The sequence below is a fragment of the Ostrea edulis genome, chromosome 10 (genome assembly GCF_947568905.1).
Source record: "Ostrea edulis chromosome 10, xbOstEdul1.1, whole genome shotgun sequence".
Taxonomy (NCBI): Eukaryota; Metazoa; Mollusca; class Bivalvia; order Ostreida; family Ostreidae; genus Ostrea; species Ostrea edulis.
In genome coordinates this window covers 39,075,300-39,095,299 of record NC_079173.1, presented here as the reverse complement: position 1 = coordinate 39,095,299, position 20,000 = coordinate 39,075,300, and the positions used below count along the sequence as shown (strand labels likewise).

At 33.7% G+C, this 20,000-nt stretch overlaps 1 protein-coding gene across 2 annotated transcripts in view; it reads right to left on the bottom strand.

Moving 5' to 3' along the window:
- LOC125666033 (DNA mismatch repair protein Mlh1-like) overlaps positions 1 to 20,000 on the bottom strand; it is a 121,812-nt gene that overhangs the window by 24,856 nt on the left and 76,956 nt on the right. For both annotated transcript variants that reach the window (XR_007366475.2, XM_048899130.2), the window contains exons 8-10: positions 18,780 to 18,892; positions 17,001 to 17,094; positions 5,061 to 5,214 (exon numbers count right to left, since the gene is read on the bottom strand). Coding sequence is in view for 1 of the 2 variants with exons in the window: in XM_048899130.2 (XP_048755087.2) it covers positions 5,061 to 5,214; positions 17,001 to 17,094; positions 18,780 to 18,892 (361 nt within the window). In the remaining variant the exon portion in view is untranslated. The remainder of the gene's footprint in view (positions 1 to 5,060; positions 5,215 to 17,000; positions 17,095 to 18,779; positions 18,893 to 20,000) is intronic.

The following is a 20,000-nucleotide window of genomic DNA, read 5'->3' as shown; positions in this document are numbered from 1 at the left end:
AAAATCCAGGTAAGGTCCAAGCAGAAATAATTTTATCCCGCTTCAGACAAATTTGTAGATAATTGATTGGATAAAAGTTAATCCCATGATGCCCTGAAATTCTTTTTTTTTTTTTTTTTATTTCACTCAATCGACATACATTTGCACAAAAGTAGATACAAAAGAATATGAATATATTTAAGCGTACATATATATATTATAATGTTCATTTTCTTTTTATGAGAGAGAGAGAGAGAGAGAGAGGGGGGGGGGGGAGAGGAGGGAGTCAATTGACTAATGGAGACCATTTTTCCCAGTCCATTTTAAATTTATCTAATTCATTTCTTTCCTTATAACTATCCAGGTTGATTTGATACAATTGTTTCCAATCATTTATAAGGGCTTTAAGTGTTAGCTGATTTTTTTTTACATCTATTCCTATATATATTTTTTTTGATTATTATAAGTAATGCATTGTATGACCTGAAATGTTTTTGTTTTGTATCACCAAATATAAAAGTTTTGACATCAAATTCTATTTCAATCTCCTTTGAATTGCAATATCTGATAAATTCTGATAATAATTGTTGTACTTTTGGACAATCCCAAAGTAAATGGTAAATTGTTTCGTCTTCCCTATCACAAAAGGTACATAGTTTAGAATCTACTCTACCTAATTTGTACATATAGCTATTAGTAGTTAAAATGTGGTGGTTAACTCTGTATTGAAACCATAATAATTTAGAATCCAATGTAGTCAAGAATGGCAGGTAAAAGATTGCCTTCCATTGGTTATCAGAGGTAATGAAATATCTACTCCATTTCTTTTTTCCTGTGGGTATAGCATCTGATTTATTGAGAGTATCATACATAGGTTTCGACCCTTTCTTTGTTAAAACAAATAGTTTGATATTCAAGGGAATAAGGGGTTTTTGCACAGATGCTTTATTTGTAAAGTTATACTTTTTCATATCTGTGGCTACTACTTGTGTTATACCCATATATGTTAAAAAATTCATTTGTAGGTTAAATCTGTCTTTAAATATTTTAAAATTTATAATTTCTCCTTTTTCGTCAAGTAGATCATGTACATTTTTTATTCCTTTATCATACCATGTTTTATAGAAGATGGACTGACTTTCTATCTTGAACTTATGATTATTCCATAAAGGTTGGCTCATATAGTCCTCCCAAGATTTAATGACAACTTTTTCTTGAATTTCCTTAAAAGCCACCATGACATCTTTCCAAAAGTCATTTTTTACATTTTCAACTATCTGTAAGATATAGTCTGAACCTGTATTTATTCATTTGTCCAAGTTTACATTATTTCTAAGGAGACTTTTCCATTTTGAGTTGTCCTCCATAACCAATCTCCTTATCCAAGTCGACTTTAGTCCTTTGATATAACAATCTAGATCAACCATTTTTAGTCCCCCATATGCATACTTTTGTGTGGCAACTTTTCTTTTAATTTTATCAGATTTTGAATTCCAGACAAATTCAAATAAAATAGTATTAAGTTCTTTTATGAAAGCATTCTTTGGGTTTGGTAAGGCAATAAATAAATGATTTAGTTGTGAAATTAGGAGTGATTTCACTAGAGTTATTTTCCCAATTGGAGTCAACTTTCGTTTACTCCACTGGTCAATAATTGATTTAATCTTCACAAGTTTTTTGTCATAGTTCAATTTCAAAATTTTATTTAAATCCACATCATAATGGATTCCTAGTAGTTTAAATCGAGTTGTCCATTTGAAATTCATATCAGAACATAATCTTTCATCTGAATATTTTTTACTTCCTATCCACACAATCTGAGTTTTATCTCGGTTTATTTTGAGACCAGATAATTTATACAAGAGGCCCAAGGGCCTAGAATCGCTCTTCTGATAAATTGTACAACCCCACCATTTCTATTCTTAGCCTCTTAGTATTCTAAATCTTTAGTTAAATCCTAAGAATTCAAAAAAAGTAGGTCAATGTGACCTACTTTTTGGTTTACACATTTTGAGAACCCAAGAAATATCAACTGACAAAGTTTGATGATTTTAAGCCAATTAGTATCTGAATATTGAAATATAGCTGTCAAATTCCAATCGTAGGTCATGGTGACCTACTTTTTGGTCAGCGAACTCCGAACATGCAAGACCCATCAACTGACAAATTTTGATGACTGTAGGTCAAATAGTATCTGAAATATATAAATATAGCCGTCAAATTCCAAAAGTAGGTCAAGGTGACCTACTTTTTCGTCAACACCCTTCAAACATGCAAGACCCAACAACTGACAAAGTTTGATGACTAGGTCAAATAGTATCTGAATTATATAAATATAGCCGTCCAATTCCAAAAGTAGGTCAAGGTGACCTACTTTTTGGTCAACACCCTTTGAACATGCAAGACACATTAACTGACAAAGTTTGATGACTGTAGGTCAAATAGTATCTGAAATATATAAATATAGGTGTCCAATTCCAAAAGTAGTTCAAGTTGACCTACTTTTTGGTCGAAACCCTTCGAACATGCAAGACCCATCAACTGACAAAGTTTGATGACTGTAGGTCAAATAGTATCTGAAATATATAAATATAGCCGTCAAATTCCAAAAATAGGTCAAGGTGACCTACTTTTGGTCGACACACTCCGTTGACTCAAGATGCATCAACTGTCAAAGTTTGATGATTGTAGGTCAATTAGTGACTGAAATATATAAATATAACTGTCAAATGCCAAAAGTAGGTCACAGTGACCTACTTTTTGGTCGATACACTCCGAAGACTCAAGATGCATCAACTGACAAAGTTTGATGATTGTAGGTCAAATAGTGTCTGAAATATAGTAATTTAGCTGTCAAATACCAAAAATAGGTCACGGTGACCTACTTTTTGGTCGACACAAACCGAAGACTGAAGACGCATCAACTGACAAAGTTTGATGATCCTAGGTTTTACAGTGCCCAAAATATGCATCTAAAATTGAAAATGTGAAATTTGAATATCTGCAAAATTCAAAAAGTAGGTCACTGTGACCTACTTTTTTATAAATATGTTTCAAGGCCTCAAGATGCATCAACTTACAAGATTTGATGATTCTAAACCTCTCGGTATTTGAAATAACAACTTAAAATATATCTATAAATGATAAGCCATAAAATTCAGAAAGTAGGTCACAGTGACCTATTTTTCAGTTGACGCATTTCAAGGTCCCATGATCCACCAACTGACAAGTTTTGATGATCATAGGCTTCAAAGTGTCCAAGATATGCATCAAAATTAATTTTAAAATAAATACCTGCAAAATTCAAAAAGTAGGTCACCGTGACCTACTTTTGAGACAACTTGACACAAGGTCCTAAGATGCATCAACTGTCAAAATTTGATGATCCTAGTCCTTATAATGACTAAAATATCTAAGATTTAAGGAATTTAAAAAAAATTTAAATTTAGGTCGACTTTGAAGTGACCTTGAGACCACGCCCTTTGCCCCAGGGTAATGCCTTGAACAATTTTTAATCTACAACATATCCTCATCCTTATGTGTAAGTTTGGTGATAATCTGCCCTGTGGTTCTTGAGAAGAAGATTTTTTAGCAACCACTACTTTTGTTTGTATTTTCCTGATTATCTCCCCTTGTTAAAGGGTCACATCTCTCTACTTAGTATGTATGAAAGCCCTTGGGCCAATGATACCCTGTAACAAATTTGAAAAGAATTGGCCAAGGGGTTCTTGAGTTATAGCCCTTTTTCTAAAAAGTTTACGCACACCGCACAAATGGCCATAGCATTAGCTCTTTGAGCCTTTGGCTCAGAAGAGCTAAAAATTCATCAAGTTCTTTCAAGGTTTCTCTCAATGAAACCTCCGATCCGTCAAGGATAACGGATGTATCATCTGCGTACTGTGACATTAGATATTCTGTGTTATTGATTAGAATTCCCTTTATACTTCTGTTATTTTTAATTTTTATAGCCAAAATTTCAGCGCATAATAAGAATATGTAAGGTGATAGTGGGTCCCCTTGCCTACAACCACGTCCTAGTCCCTGAAATTCTTTATATTAGGTCTCCGTCCGGAGGGTATATCAGTTGATAATTGATAATATTGATCAAAGATGTTACTGAAATCTTTCAAAAAATTCTAAAGGTTTTCAGCCGGATAAATTTGTTACACAGTCAGTTTGGGACATAATGCGGAGTCATCCAGCGTGTGAAACGGAAATCCCAAACTGACTGTGTAACTAATACGCTTGGGTAATGGTGTGTATACGCTACCACCACTTTGAGAGATCGAGAGTGAAAAAAATGAAATATGTTTTACGGGACCCAACTTCACTTCAAGAGATTGAAAACTTTGAGAGATCGAACCTTTGAGAGATCGATAGTAAATTTGCTTAGTTACATAATATATAGAGAGAGAAAATGAGGATCGTGATATTATTTCGAGATCGAAGTTCGAGCCATCAAGGGTTACCTGTATATTACTTTTTATTTGTGAAATTTGGAAAATTATACTGTCACGAAAACAAGGTTTCCATAAATAGCTAGCTTGTAGTGCTGTAGATTCCTAATTTTACGCGAGTATTTAATATCATAAAATTACGCGTATACAGCAAATCGCGAGAACATAAATTCGTGAATGCTCTGTTGATCAAGAGTCTTTGCATACATGAATTTTAGCAATATAAAAATACAAAGAGGCCCATGGGCCACATCGCTCACCTTGACCCATATTTAAAGATTTTCCCAGATGGACAGACGGCAGGACATACAGACATCGTTGTACCATAAAACATCCCGTCTTAAGACTGGCATATAAAAATAAGTTTACGAATGCACGAGATTTTGAATTGTACTGATTATAACCGAAATACTGCAAACCTCTGCAGTAAGTTAATGTGAGGTAATAATTAAATGCGAACTTCTGCAGTAAGTTAATGTGAGGTAATAATTAAATGCGAACCTCTGCAGTAAGTTAATGTGAGGTAATAATTAAATGCGAACCTCTGCAGTAAGTTAATGTGAGGTAATAATTAAATGCGAACCTCTGCAGTAAGTTAATGTGAGGTAATAATTAAATGCAAACCTGCGTATAGTACGTCCTGCTTGTGTTGGCACCTAGAAGTTTGGCCTCCACAGCGGACTGAATGCTGGAAATAATCGCCTCTTCGTGGAGGAAGTGTACTTCGTGCTTCGTAGGGTGGACATTGACGTCCACATTTTGAGGAGCAATCTCCAAACTGAAAAAAGAATTCAAAATATGCAACTTTTCCAAAATTTTCATACCAGTTATATAGCATGGGCACAGTGTAGTAAAGATGAGGGTCCACAGGGAAGGGAAATAACACTGACTATAGAGGATTTATCATTAACCCCATACAATAACACTGACTATGGAGGATTTATCATTAACCCCATACAATAACACTGACTATGGAGGATTTATCATTAACCCCATACAATAACACTGACTATGATTTATCATTAACCTCATACAATAACACTGACTATGATTTATCATTAACCTCATACAATAACACTGACTATGATTTATCATTAACCCCATACAATAACACTGACTATGATTTATCATTAACCTCATACAATAACACTGACTATGATTTATCATTAACCCCATACAATAACACTGACTATGGAGGATTTATCATTAACCCCATACAATGACACTGACTATGATTTATCATTAACCCCATACAATAACACTGACTATGGAGGATTTATCATTAACCTCATACAATAACACTGACTATGGAGGATTTATCATTAACCTCATACAATAACACTGACTATGATTTATCATTAACCCCATACAATAACACTGACTATGATTTATCATTAACCCCATACAATAACACTGACTATGATTTATCATTAACCCCATACAATAACACTGACTATGATTTATCATTAACCTCATACAATAACACTGACTATGATTTATCATTAACCTCATACAATAACACTGACTATGATTTATCATTAACCCCATACAATAACACTGACTATGATTTATCATTAACCTCATACAATAACACTGACTATGATTTATCATTAACCTCATACAATAACACTGACTATGGAGGATTTATCATTAACCTCATACAATAACACTGACTATGATTTATCATTAACCTCATACAATAACACTGACTATGATTTATCATTAACCTCATACAATAACACTGACTATGATTTATCATTAACCTCATACAATAACACTGACTATGATTTATCATTAACCTCATACAATAACACTGACTATGATTTATCATTAACCTCATACAATAACACTGACTATGATTTATCATTAACCCCATACAATAACACTGACTATGATTTATCATTAACCTCATACAATAACACTGACTATGGAGGATTTATCATTAACCTCATACAATAACACTGACTATGATTTATCATTAACCTCATACAATAACACTGACTATGATTTATCATTAACTTCATACAATAACACTGACTATGGAGGATTTATCATTAACCTCATACAATAACACTGACTATGATTTATCATTAACCCCATACAATAACACTGACTATGTAGGATTTATCATTAACCTCATACAATAACACTGACTATAGAGGATTTATCATTAACCTCATACAAAAACACTGACTATGATTTATCATTAACCCCATACAATAACACTGACTATAGAGGATTTATCATTAACCTCATACAATAACACTGACTATGGAGGATTTATCATTAACCTCATACAATAACACTGACTATGATTTATCATTAACCTCATACAAAAACACTGACTATGATTTATCATTAACCTCATACAATAACACTGACTATAGAGGATTTATCATTAACCTCATACAAAAACACTGACTATGTAGGATTTATCATTAACCTCATACAATAACACTGACTATGATTTATCATTAACCTCATACAATAACACTGACTATGATTTATCATTAACCTCATACAATAACACTGACTATGATTTATCATTAACCCCATACAATAACACTGACTATGATTTATCATTAACCTCATACAATAACACTGACTATGATTTATCATTAACCTCATACAATAACACTGACTATAGAGGATTTATCATTAACTTCATACAATAACACTGACTATGATTTATCATTAACCTCAGACAATAACACTGACTATGATTTATCATTAACCTCATACAATAACACTGACTATGATTTATCATTAACCTCATACAATAACACTGACTATGATTTATCATTAACCTCATACAATAACACTGACTATAGAGGATTTATCATTAACCTCATACAATAACACTGACTATGATTTATCATTAACTTCATACAATAACACTGACTATGATTTATCATTAACCCCATACAATAACACTGACTATGATTTATCATTAACCTCATACAATAACACTGACTATGATTTATCATTAACTTCATACAATAACACTGACTATGATTTATCATTAACCCCATACAATAACACTGACTATGATTTATCATTAACTTCATACAATAACACTGACTATGATTTATCATTAATCTCATACAATAACACTGACTATGATTTATCATTAACCTCATACAATAACACTGACTATGGAGGATTTATCATTAACCTCATACAATAACACTGACTATGATTTATCATTAACCCCATACAATGACACTGACTATGTAGGATTTATCATTAACTCCATACAATAACACTGACTATAGAGGATTTATCATTAACCTCATACAAAAACACTGACTATGATTTATCATTAACCCCATACAATAACACTGACTATAGAGGATTTATCATTAACCTCATACAATAACACTGACTATAGAGGATTTATCATTAACCTCATACAATAACACTGACTATGATTTATCATTAACCTCATACAATAACACTGACTATGATTTATCATTAACCCCATACAATAACACTGACTATGATTTATCATTAACCTCATACAATAACACTGACTATGGAGGATTTATCATTAACCTCATACAATAACACTGACTATGATTTATCATTAACCCCATACAATAACACTGACTATGATTTATCATTAACCCCATACAATAACACTGACTATGATTTATCATTAACCTCATACAATAACACTGACTATGGAGGATTTATCATTAACCTCATACAATGACACTGACTATGATTTATCATTAACCTCAGACAATAACACTGACTATAGAGGATTTATCATTAACCTCATACAATAACACTGACTATGGAGGATTTATCATTAACCCCATACAATAACACTGACTATGATTTATCATTAACCCCATACAATAACACTGACTATGGAGGATTTATCATTAACCCCATACAATAACACTGACTATAGAGGATTTATCATTAACCTCATACAAAAACACTGACTATGATTTATCATTAACCCCATACAATAACACTGACTATAGAGGATTTATCATTAACCCCATACAATAACACTGACTATAGAGGATTTATCATTAACCTCATACAATAACACTGACTATGATTTATCATTAACCCCATACAATAACACTGACTATGGAGGATTTATCATTAACCTCATACAATAACACTGACTATAGAGGATTTATCATTAACCTCATACAATAACACTGACTATGATTTATCATTAACCTCAGACAATAACACTGACTATGATTTATCATTAACCTCAGACAATAACACTGACTATGATTTATCATTAACCTCAGACAATAACACTGACTATGATTTATCATTAATCTCATACAATAACACTGACTATGATTTATCATTAACCCCATACAATAACACTGACTATGATTTATCATTAACCCCATACAATAACACTGACTATGGAGGATTTATCATTAACCTCATACAATAACACTGACTATGGAGGATTTATCATTAACCCCATACAATGACACTGACTATGATTTATCATTAACCCCATACAATGTGGTGGTTAAAGAGAAGGCTTATATATAGGTGTTGTCTGCTGCCTAATCCTTATTATGTTATTCATCATAAAATACTGTGGTTAAAGAGAATTGCTTATATATAGGTGTTGTCTGCTGCCTAACCCTTATAATGATATTCATAATAAAATACTGTTTAAAAAAAAAAAAAAAAAAAAAAGAGGCCCATGGGCCACATCGATCACCTGAGTCACTTTGGCCCATATCTGAAGACTTTCCATATATATTTGCATGTAAAACCTTAGTCCCTATTATGGCCCAAACTACCCTTTGCAAACTTGAATCTACACTATGTCAGAAAGCTTTCATGTAAATGTCAACTTCTTTGGCACAATGGTTCTTGAGAAGAAGATTTTTAAAGCTTTTTCCTATATTTGTATGTAAAACTTTGACCCCCCCCCCCCCCACTTGTGGCCCCATCCTACCCCCAGGGGGCCATGATTTGAACAATCTTGAATCTTCACTATGTCAGAAAGTTTTCTTGTAAATATCAGATTTTCTGACTCAGTGGTTATTGAGAAAAAGATTTTAACTATATATTTGTATGTAAAACTTTGACCCCCCTTGTGGCCTCATCCTACCCCCAGGGGCCATGATTTGAACAAACTTGAATCTGCACTATGTCAAAAGGTTTTCATGTAAAAATCAGCTTTTCTGGCTCAGTGGTTCTTGAGAAGAAGATTTTTCCTATATAATTGTATGTAAAACTTTGATCCCCTATTGTGGCCCCATCCAATCCCCGGAGCCCATGATTTGAACAAACTTGAATCTGCATTATGTAAGGAAGCTTTCATGTAAATCTCAGCTTTTCTGGCTTAGTGGTTCTTGAGAAGAAGATTTTTAAAGTTTTTCCCTATATATTTGTATGTAAAACTTTGATCCCCCCTTGTGGCCCCATCCTACCCCCGGGGGCCATGATTTGAACAAACTTCAATCTGCACTATGTCAGAAAGTTTTCATGTAAAAATCAGCTTTTCTGGCTTAGTGGTTCTTGAGAAGAAGATTTTTAAAGATTTTTCCTATATATTTGTATGTAAAACTTTGATCCCCTATTGTGGCCCCATCCAACCCCCGGGGGCCATGATTTGAACAAACTTAAATCTGCATTATGTCAGGAAGCTTTCATGTAAATCTCAGCTTTTCTGGCTTAGTGGTTCTTGAGAAGAAGATTTTTAAAGTTTTTCCCTATATATATGTATGTAAAACTTTGATCCCCCCTTGTGGCCCCATCCTACCACCGGGGGCCATGATTTGAACAAACTTCAATCTGCAATATGTCAGGAAGCTTTCAGGTAAATTTCAGCTCTTCTGGCCCAGTGGTTCTTGAGAAGAAGATTTTTAAATGACCCCACCCTATTTTTGCATTTTTGTGATTATCTCCCCTTTGAACGGGACATGGCCCTTCATTTGAACAAACTTGAAAGCCCTTCACCCAAGGATGCTTTTGGCCAAGTTAGGTTGAAATTGGCCCAGTGGTTCTGGAGAAGAAGTCGAAAATGTGAAAAGTTTACAGACAGACGGACAGACAGACAGACGGACAGACGGACAAAATGTGATCAGAATAGCTCACTTGAACCTTCGGTTCAGGTGAGCTAAAAACCAATGTGGTGATGAACTGTAAGTCCTTTGGACATTACAATATGAAAGTGACTGGCCCTAATTCAAGATCAAATACATGTATAAACACTTTCAGAATACAAACTATCATCAATTATAGCGGGTTTAAAAAACATTGTAATTTTATTATTCATAACCATGTTTTTTTTTACTTAGACTATCGTCATGGTCATTTTTGTCTTCTACGGAATCACAGTAATACAGAATTACGAAAGCATTCCAACATCAGACATCTCATTCTAAGAAATACTCAGCTGAAGACGTGTTCTGAGATATAAAAGCATTCCAACATCAGACAGCTCATTTTAAGAAATACTCAGCTGAAGACGTGTTCTGAGATATAAAAGCATTCCAACATCAGACATCTCATTCTAAGAAATACTCAGCTGAAGACGTGTTCTGAGATATAAAAGCATTCCAACATCAGACAGCTCATTCTAAGAAATACTCAGCTGAAGACGTGTTCTGAGATATAAAAGCATTCCAACATCAGACATCTCATTCTAAGAAATACTCAGCTGAAGACGTGTTCTGAGATATAAAAGCATTCCAACATCAGACATCTCATTCTAAGAAATACTCAGCTGAAGACGTGTTCTGAGATATAAAAGCATTCCAACATCAGACAGCTCATTCTAAGAAATACTCAGCTGAAGACGTGTTCTGAGATATAACTCGGAACTACTCACAAGACTCGTACCTTGTAACTTTTACGTAATCATCCGATGGTTGCTGACTATAGAGATTTATTTACTCTGCTTAAGACAACTTGTTCTTAGAAAGATTCATGAATTAATTTTCACTGTATCATTTGGACATTGACTTAACAAAAGTGAAATCAAGAAAACATTTTACATCCGATAGAACGGGTGGATGCACACATACCTAATATTTACTAGCCAGATTGATTTTGATAACTAACCCCAAGGGCACATGCTTTTTATAAAGCACTACGTAGCCAAGATCCATAATTCACTGGCCCCAGACCATCAATTATATACAAGATATGGAAATCCTACCTTAAATTTTTTAGGAGATATACCTACTGTATTTGCCTATAAGTCAGATTTTTTGAGTTAAAATCCAATCCTAAGAAGATTTAGTATTTTTCTGGAGGGCGTAATGTATAGTTGTTTTTTTCCCACAACTCCGTACATGATTATCATGAATAAAGTTTGACTGGACAAATTCAACAAAGTACCATAACTCCTGTAAAATTTGAATTAAAATGGCAGCGCAATACGATCATGCAACTACATATGGTGACTAACAATCCTACTAAATTTGAACAAAATCTGTTGAGCAGTTTCTGCGACAACTAAGACGGACAAGCATAAAGACACCAGTATTTCTATGTCCCCTTCCGCATGCAGTCAGGAACAAAAACTTTGGTACCAAAAGAAAGGTCTTGTCAAAAGGAATGTAATACAAGAGTCCTATCACTGCACCATTCAAAAGTTATGAGCAAGGTTCAAATTCAATATGTCAGGAATGTAAATTTCGACTTTTCTGGCTCAGTTCTTTAAATGACTCCCTTCTATTTTTACCTTTTCTTGATTTTCTCCTGAAACCTCTTTAACCAATAATGGTTTGTGCTAAGTTTGATTGAAATAGGCCCAGTGGTTCTTTAGAAGATTGAAGATCAATTTCAAACTAATATGCCACATTTTTTAAATACTAATTCTTATCTCCACCTAAAAAGGGGCTTAAATTGGCACTTCATTAGAAGAAACTTATTTATTTAATAAATCTTCTTCACAGAGGATATATCTAACATCAATGAGGGATTTTTAATACTTTCTCCAACAATATCAAACTTAAAAACACATTTCGTTTATGTTGTATTGAAATTCCTAGCGAGGGATTCTCATTTAGATTGTGTGAAACCCGTTTACTCATGGTTGTTGCATGCAATTTCTGTAGATGTGGACACAGACATATGTACTAGACCAGGCCTGGAAGTTATAAAACTTTTACCGTACTCATACTCAAACTCAACCATGTTTGTTTTGAGTACAATTCTGAGCAAGTTCCAAAGCATACTCGAAAAATCTTGGGCATACTCCATTTGAGTGTGAGAATAATTTTATAAAAGTTTTATAACCTTCACTTTTGAGTATGAGTACGATTTAGAGCACAGAGTTCGCGTTTAAGTATGAAAACGTGCTCAAAAAAGTTTTAACGCCTCCAGGCCTGAACCTTAGAAAAAGCTCAAGAAAACGTCATTCTAGCAGCTGTGGTGAAATGAATGTCTAACCTAGCTGGCTCATTAGATACTAGAACTATAATTGTTTAATGCGTACAACTTCATCAATACTTTAATGTTACTAATAAATATTTCATGAGCAATAACATGATGCTTTAAGTCAGTCAGCTAGAAATGGAATTGCGAAATATCAGACAACTGATAAAAATCTTCCTATCTGTCAATTTGCTATTGTTCAGCATATCAGAATGAACAAAACATGGCATATTTTTCTAACTATTGAAATCTGTTGAAAATGCCATTAATATTAATGTTTACAATAATTATTTCATTGAAAAGTTTTGAAATATGAATTACAAAGTATGTCTGCAAACTAAAGACCATAAACAGAGCGTAGGTAAATTATTCACTGAAATCAATTACGACAATTGAACTGTAAAAAAAAGAGTCCACACAATTAATAATAACAAATGAAAATATTAATTTTTCTCTTTCGTAATTATCGTCATTTGTTTGCTATGATACATCCAAGCCTTTCTTTTTTCATTGAAATCTTCCAACCTTGTCCTATAGCTAACTTTCAACTTAAAATATTCTAAAAGGTCTACACAAAAACATAATCCAACAGAGAAGCCTCAATTATTCCCAGAAGTCCTTCTAATGATGTCATACAATTATTTTGATATACGATACTTTTGTGAAAAGTCATAAAATAATGGTTAATTTAACAAATGGTTAATCTATCAAAAATCTGTTTTTGTGGCCAAAATCTCTCGAGACTGATCTGTTTATGTTCGCTTTCTGTTTGGGTTGAGGCGACTCATGGTCCTGAAAATGCAAAGTCATTGTAGCAGCTGCAGTCATATCTATGATGGAAAGTGCAAAAAGGTCTTTACATCTTCAGTGAAAAATCTCTAAGGATCAGAATTCAATTCCTTTATAAAAGTAAAATTATGTCAACATGTAAGAACGTATAATATACTTAAATATTATAACTAGTAAATCTGGATATCTTTAATTTAGCATAGATTTATTTTGCGATGGGTCAAAACCCTGTGCATATATTTCTGTGTTGTAAAATTGTTACCAAAAGATTATATAAATATAACATGTAATTTCTATCTTGTATCCTGCTATCACTCGCCAGAGGTCAATTCCTATCAGCCTGAAAATCTGAGGGCCGGCAAGTGCTGATGTAGAATGCAGTATAAAAAATGTCATAAGTCATGATTTTCAGTGTTGCAAAATTGGACAAACATCACAATCGACTATCGAATTGAATCTACAGCATATAATCGATTAGATAATTCATAGTTTGAACTTCATCATACACTAACTATTCCTCACTATCCTCATCATACACTATTCCTCACTATCCTCATCACACACTAACTATTCTTCACTATCTTCATCATACACTAACTATTCCTCACTATCTTCATCATACACTAACTATTCCTCACTATCCTCATCATACACTAACTATTCCTCACTATCCTCATCATACACTATTCCTCACTATCCTCATCACACACTAACTATTCTTCACTATCTTCATCATACACTAACTATTCCTCACTATCTTTATCATACACTAACTATTCCTCACTATCCTCATCATACACTAACTATTCTTCATCATACACTATTCTTCATCATACACTAACTATTCCTCACTATCTTTATCATACACTAACTATTCCTCACTATCCTCATCATACACTAACTATTCTTCATCATACACTAACTATTCCTCACTATCCTCATCATACACTAACTATTCTTCACTATCTTCATCATACACTAACTATTCCTCACTATCTTTATCATACACTAACTATTCCTCACTATCCTCATCATACACTAACTATTCTTCATCATACACTAACTATTCCTCACTATCCTCATCATACACTAACTATTCCTCACTATCTTTATCATACACTAACTATTCTTCACTATCTTCATCATACACTAACTATTCCTCACTATCTTTATCATACACTAACTATTCCTCACTATCCTCATCATACACTAACTATTCTTCATCATACACTAACTATTCTTCACTATCTTCATCATACACTAACTATTCTTCACTATCTTCATCATACACTAACTATTCTTCACTATCTTCATCATACACTAACTATTCCTCACTATCTTCATCATACACTAACTATTCCTCACTATCCTCATAATACACTAACTATTCTTCACTATCTTCATCATACACTAACTATTCCTCACTATCTTTATCATACACTAACTATTCCTCACTATCCTCATCATACACTAACTATTCTTCATCATACACTAACTATTCTTCACTATCTTCATCATACACTAACTATTCCTCACTATCTTCATCATACACTAACTATTCCTCACTATCCTCATCATACACTAACTATTCTTCATCATACACTAACTATTCCTCACTATCCTCATCACACACTAACTATTCTTCATCATACACTAACTATTCCTCACTATCCTCATCATACACTATTCCTCACTATCCCCATCACACACTAACTATTCCTCACTATCCTCATCATACACTAACTATTCTTCACTATCCTCATCATACACTAACTATTCCTCACTATCCTCATAATACACTATTTCTCACTATCCTCATCATACACTAACTATTCCTCATCATACACTAACTATTCCTCACTATCCTCACCATACACTAACTATTTCTCACTATCCTCATCATACACTAACTATTCCTCACTGTCCTCATACACTAATTATTCCTCATCATACACTAACTATTTCTCACTATCATGATCACACACTAACTATTCCTCACCATACACTAACTATTCCTCATCATACACTAACTATTCCTCACTATCCTCATCATACACTAACTATTCTTCACTATCCTCATCATACACTAACTATTCTTCACTATCTTCATCATACACTAACTATTCCTCACTATCTTTATCATACACTAACTATTCCTCACTATCCTCATCATACACTAACTATTCTTCATCATACACTAACTATTCTTCACTATCTTCATCATACACTAACTATTCTTCACTATCTTCATCATACACTAACTATTCTTCACTATCTTCATCATACACTAACTATTCCTCACTATCTTCATCATACACTAACTATTCCTCACTATCCTCATAATACACTAACTATTCTTCACTATCTTCATCATACACTAACTATTCCTCACTATCTTTATCATACACTAACTATTCCTCACTATCCTCATCATACACTAACTATTCTTCATCATACACTAACTATTCTTCACTATCTTCATCATACACTAACTATTCCTCACTATCTTCATCATACACTAACTATTCCTCACTATCCTCATCATACACTAACTATTCTTCATCATACACTAACTATTCCTCACTATCCTCATCACACACTAACTATTCTTCATCATACACTAACTATTCCTCACTATCCTCATCATACACTATTCCTCACTATCCCCATCACACACTAACTATTCCTCACTATCCTCATCATACACTAACTATTCTTCACTATCCTCATCATACACTAACTATTCCTCACTATCCTCATAATACACTATTTCTCACTATCCTCATCATACACTAACTATTCCTCATCATACACTAACTATTCCTCACTATCCTCACCATACACTAACTATTTCTCACTATCCTCATCATACACTAACTATTCCTCACTGTCCTCATACACTAATTATTCCTCATCATACACTAACTATTTCTCACTATCATGATCACACACTAACTATTCCTCACCATACACTAACTATTCCTCATCATACACTAACTATTCCTCACTATCCTCATCATACACTAACTATTTCTCACTATCCTCATCATACACCAACTATTCCTCACTATCCTCATCATACACTAACTATTTCTCACTATCATCATCATACACTAACTATTTCTCACTATTCTTCATCATACACTAACTATTCCTCACTATCCTCATCACACACTAACTATTCCTCATCATACACTAACTATTTCTCACTAACCTCATCACACACTTATTCCTCACTATCCTCATCACACACTATCTATTTAATTTAAACTTATGCGTTGGTCTGACAGACAGATGTGCAGAAAACTTATTTGTTGGTCTGACAGCTACAGATGTGTGGAGTTTGGTTCTGCTGATAGGGGAACAATAAAATGGTTCCTTACTTACCTAAGATACGCAAAGGGATGCATGTTTTTAGGAAGATATGCCTGGAAGACTGAGTCCACAGCTTTACGTAGAGATGAAGAATCTACCAAGCGATCTGTAAGAAAAAACCCTTAGACAGTCAGTCACCACAGTGTCACATCTCTAAGATTTAGACAAAGATGTTGTCCCTGCAGTAGGCGTGGCAGTAGGCGTGAATGGACAGTGGTGTATAACAAACACGGAGACTGAAGAACAATTTCATGCGAGTGCTTGGTAGAGGTATCTGATGCCCCCTGCAGTCCATTATCAGGATCAATCTGTTTTGTTGTTTTACCCAGAGTTGGAGACAGTCATGGACTACTGGAAATCTCCAGTAAATTTCAGTTCAATTTGTCCAGTAAAACTTAAAACCCGATCTGACACACAAAACCGAATAAAGATCATATCTGCATTACTATTGATTTTATGCAAACAAACTCTAAAAAATCATTTGTATTTTATCAAAAACAAATGTCTAACCATCTCCAAAAATTGAAAGTGCTCCAAATCACATCAACCTACCCTTTGTCTCCTGAATGGTATGGAGGAGAAAAGCATGACCAGGAACATATACACATTATGAACTGCACTTTGTGCATTGAGGAATTAAAATTCAACATCAAAGTGACCAATGTTATTGCATGTTGTACATAATACAAAAATGAAACTGTTATGCTGAAGTACCAGTAGGAATGTGAACATAACATTGTACATGAACAAGAGCAACGCCAACGTGGCATAATACGCCCGTAGATTTTGCTCAAGGAAAACATATTTTAGTGGGATTCATATTTTAGTGAAGTTAGCACTGTCCTCTGTGAGCTAATTCATTATTATGCTTGTAGAAATGGATATCAAGATATAAAGAGGGATAGCCTTAGAATGCGCTACTTCATAAATATGATAACGGTTCGGTTTGTATCCTGCCCACAAGGTTTTCCTAATAAGTGATACTACAACCTTGACCTTTGACCTCTGACCTTGAAAAACACTAGGCACCTTCCTCTCATCATGATGATCAAATACGGTTACTGTAATCTCTAAAGACAAGCAGTAAACAATTACGCCAAGGCTAAGCTGCAAAATTTGCTCCCCAAAAATTGAATGCATGACATTAGTTAACATGTCTTTTGATTATTTCACCAGTTTCTCCTAGAAATATTCCGCTTGAAACATTTTTTAACAAACAGTAAGTGACAAACAGTACAATAGAAATAATAAGATAATACGCCCCCTTCTGTCACACCCACATGTCCATTGCTGACCTTCAACAAGAGTGTCCTGTTTTACAGGCTGCAATTTATTTCTTAATTGATGTTTTTGTTTACGTGTGTGTGATGGAAATATGCCATAACTTAAGAAGTAAACATGTTTGTTTGGGAGGTCAAAATATCACTACATGCTGACACACGAGGCTCGCAGTCCTCATCAGTCACCTGAATATTATCTAAAAATATCATTACATCCTGACACACAAGGCTCGCAGTCCTCATCAGTCACCTGAATATTATCTAAAAATATCATTACATCCTGACACACGAGGCTCGCAGTCCTCATCAGTCACCTGAATATTATCTAAAAATATCATTACATCCTGACACACGAGGCTCGCAGTCCTCATCAGTCACCTGAATATTATCATAATATTAGAATTGAGCTTGAATGTGCAGAACAGATTTTTTTTCTACATTAATCATAGCCCTTTGGGCTAGTGATACTTTAAATAATAAACATTAATCTGTAATCATTTAATATACTTACGGTTAATAAACAGCAGGAAGATACACTTCTTCATTGAGTAATTAGCATTGCTCACATAACCATGACACTTGAAGGATAATTTCTCATCCTTGTGTTGAATTTCTAGTAGTTCTCTACAAATAAAAGCAGAATGTTGTTTTTAATGAAGTTTGTAACTGATATACAAACACCACAAGCTACTAGAAGTCTGAAAGTTTAACTTTCACAGAATTTAAATTTACAAAACAGCTTATATTCTGTTCAAAAAATTTCTCACATCTATAAATGGGGAACACATACTAATTACTTGAGGTACAAAGGGCTTCACAGGGTACAGTACAGTTATAGCAAACTACCAATTAAGGCTGGTGAAAAAAACTTTGTCACAACCAAACTTCATTATACAGTAAAACAAAGTTTTAGCGAACCTTTAGGACCAGCATGCAAAAACAGATCGTTATGCCAAACTTCATTATACAGTAAAACAAAGTTATAGCGAACCTTAATGGCCAGCGAAAACAGTTTGTTATAACCAAACTTTATCATACAGTAGAACAAAGTTATAGCGAACCTTAATGGCCAGCGAAAACAGTTTGTTATAACCAAACTTCATTATACAGTAAAACAAAGTTATAGCGAACCTTAATGGCCAGCGAAAACAGTTTGTTATAACCAAACTTTATTACACAGTAAAACACAGTTATAGCAAACCTTAATGGCCAGTGAAAACAGTTTGTTATAACCAAACTTTATTACACAGTAAAACACGGTTATAGAGAACCTCCAGGCCAGTAAAAACAGTTTGTTATAACCAAACTTTATCATACAGTAAAACAAAGTTATAGCGAACCTTAATGGCCAGTGAAAACAGTTTGTTATAACCAAACTTTATCATACAGTAAAACAAAGTTATAGCGAACCTTAATGGCCAGTGAAAACAGTTTGTTATAACCAAACTTTATCATACAGTAAAACAAAGTTATAGCGAACCTTAATGGCCAGCGAAAACAGTTTGTTACAACCAAACTTTATTATACAGTAAAACAAAGTTATAGCGAACCTTAATGGCCAGTGAAAACAGTTTGTTACAACCAAACTTCATTATACAGTAAAACACAGTTATAATGAACCTTCAGGGCCAGCGAAAACACAGTTAGTTATAACCAAACTTCATTGCATCAAATAGAATATTCATTATTTTCTTTTCATAGGGAAATATGAGTTTGCAATAATCGTGAATTC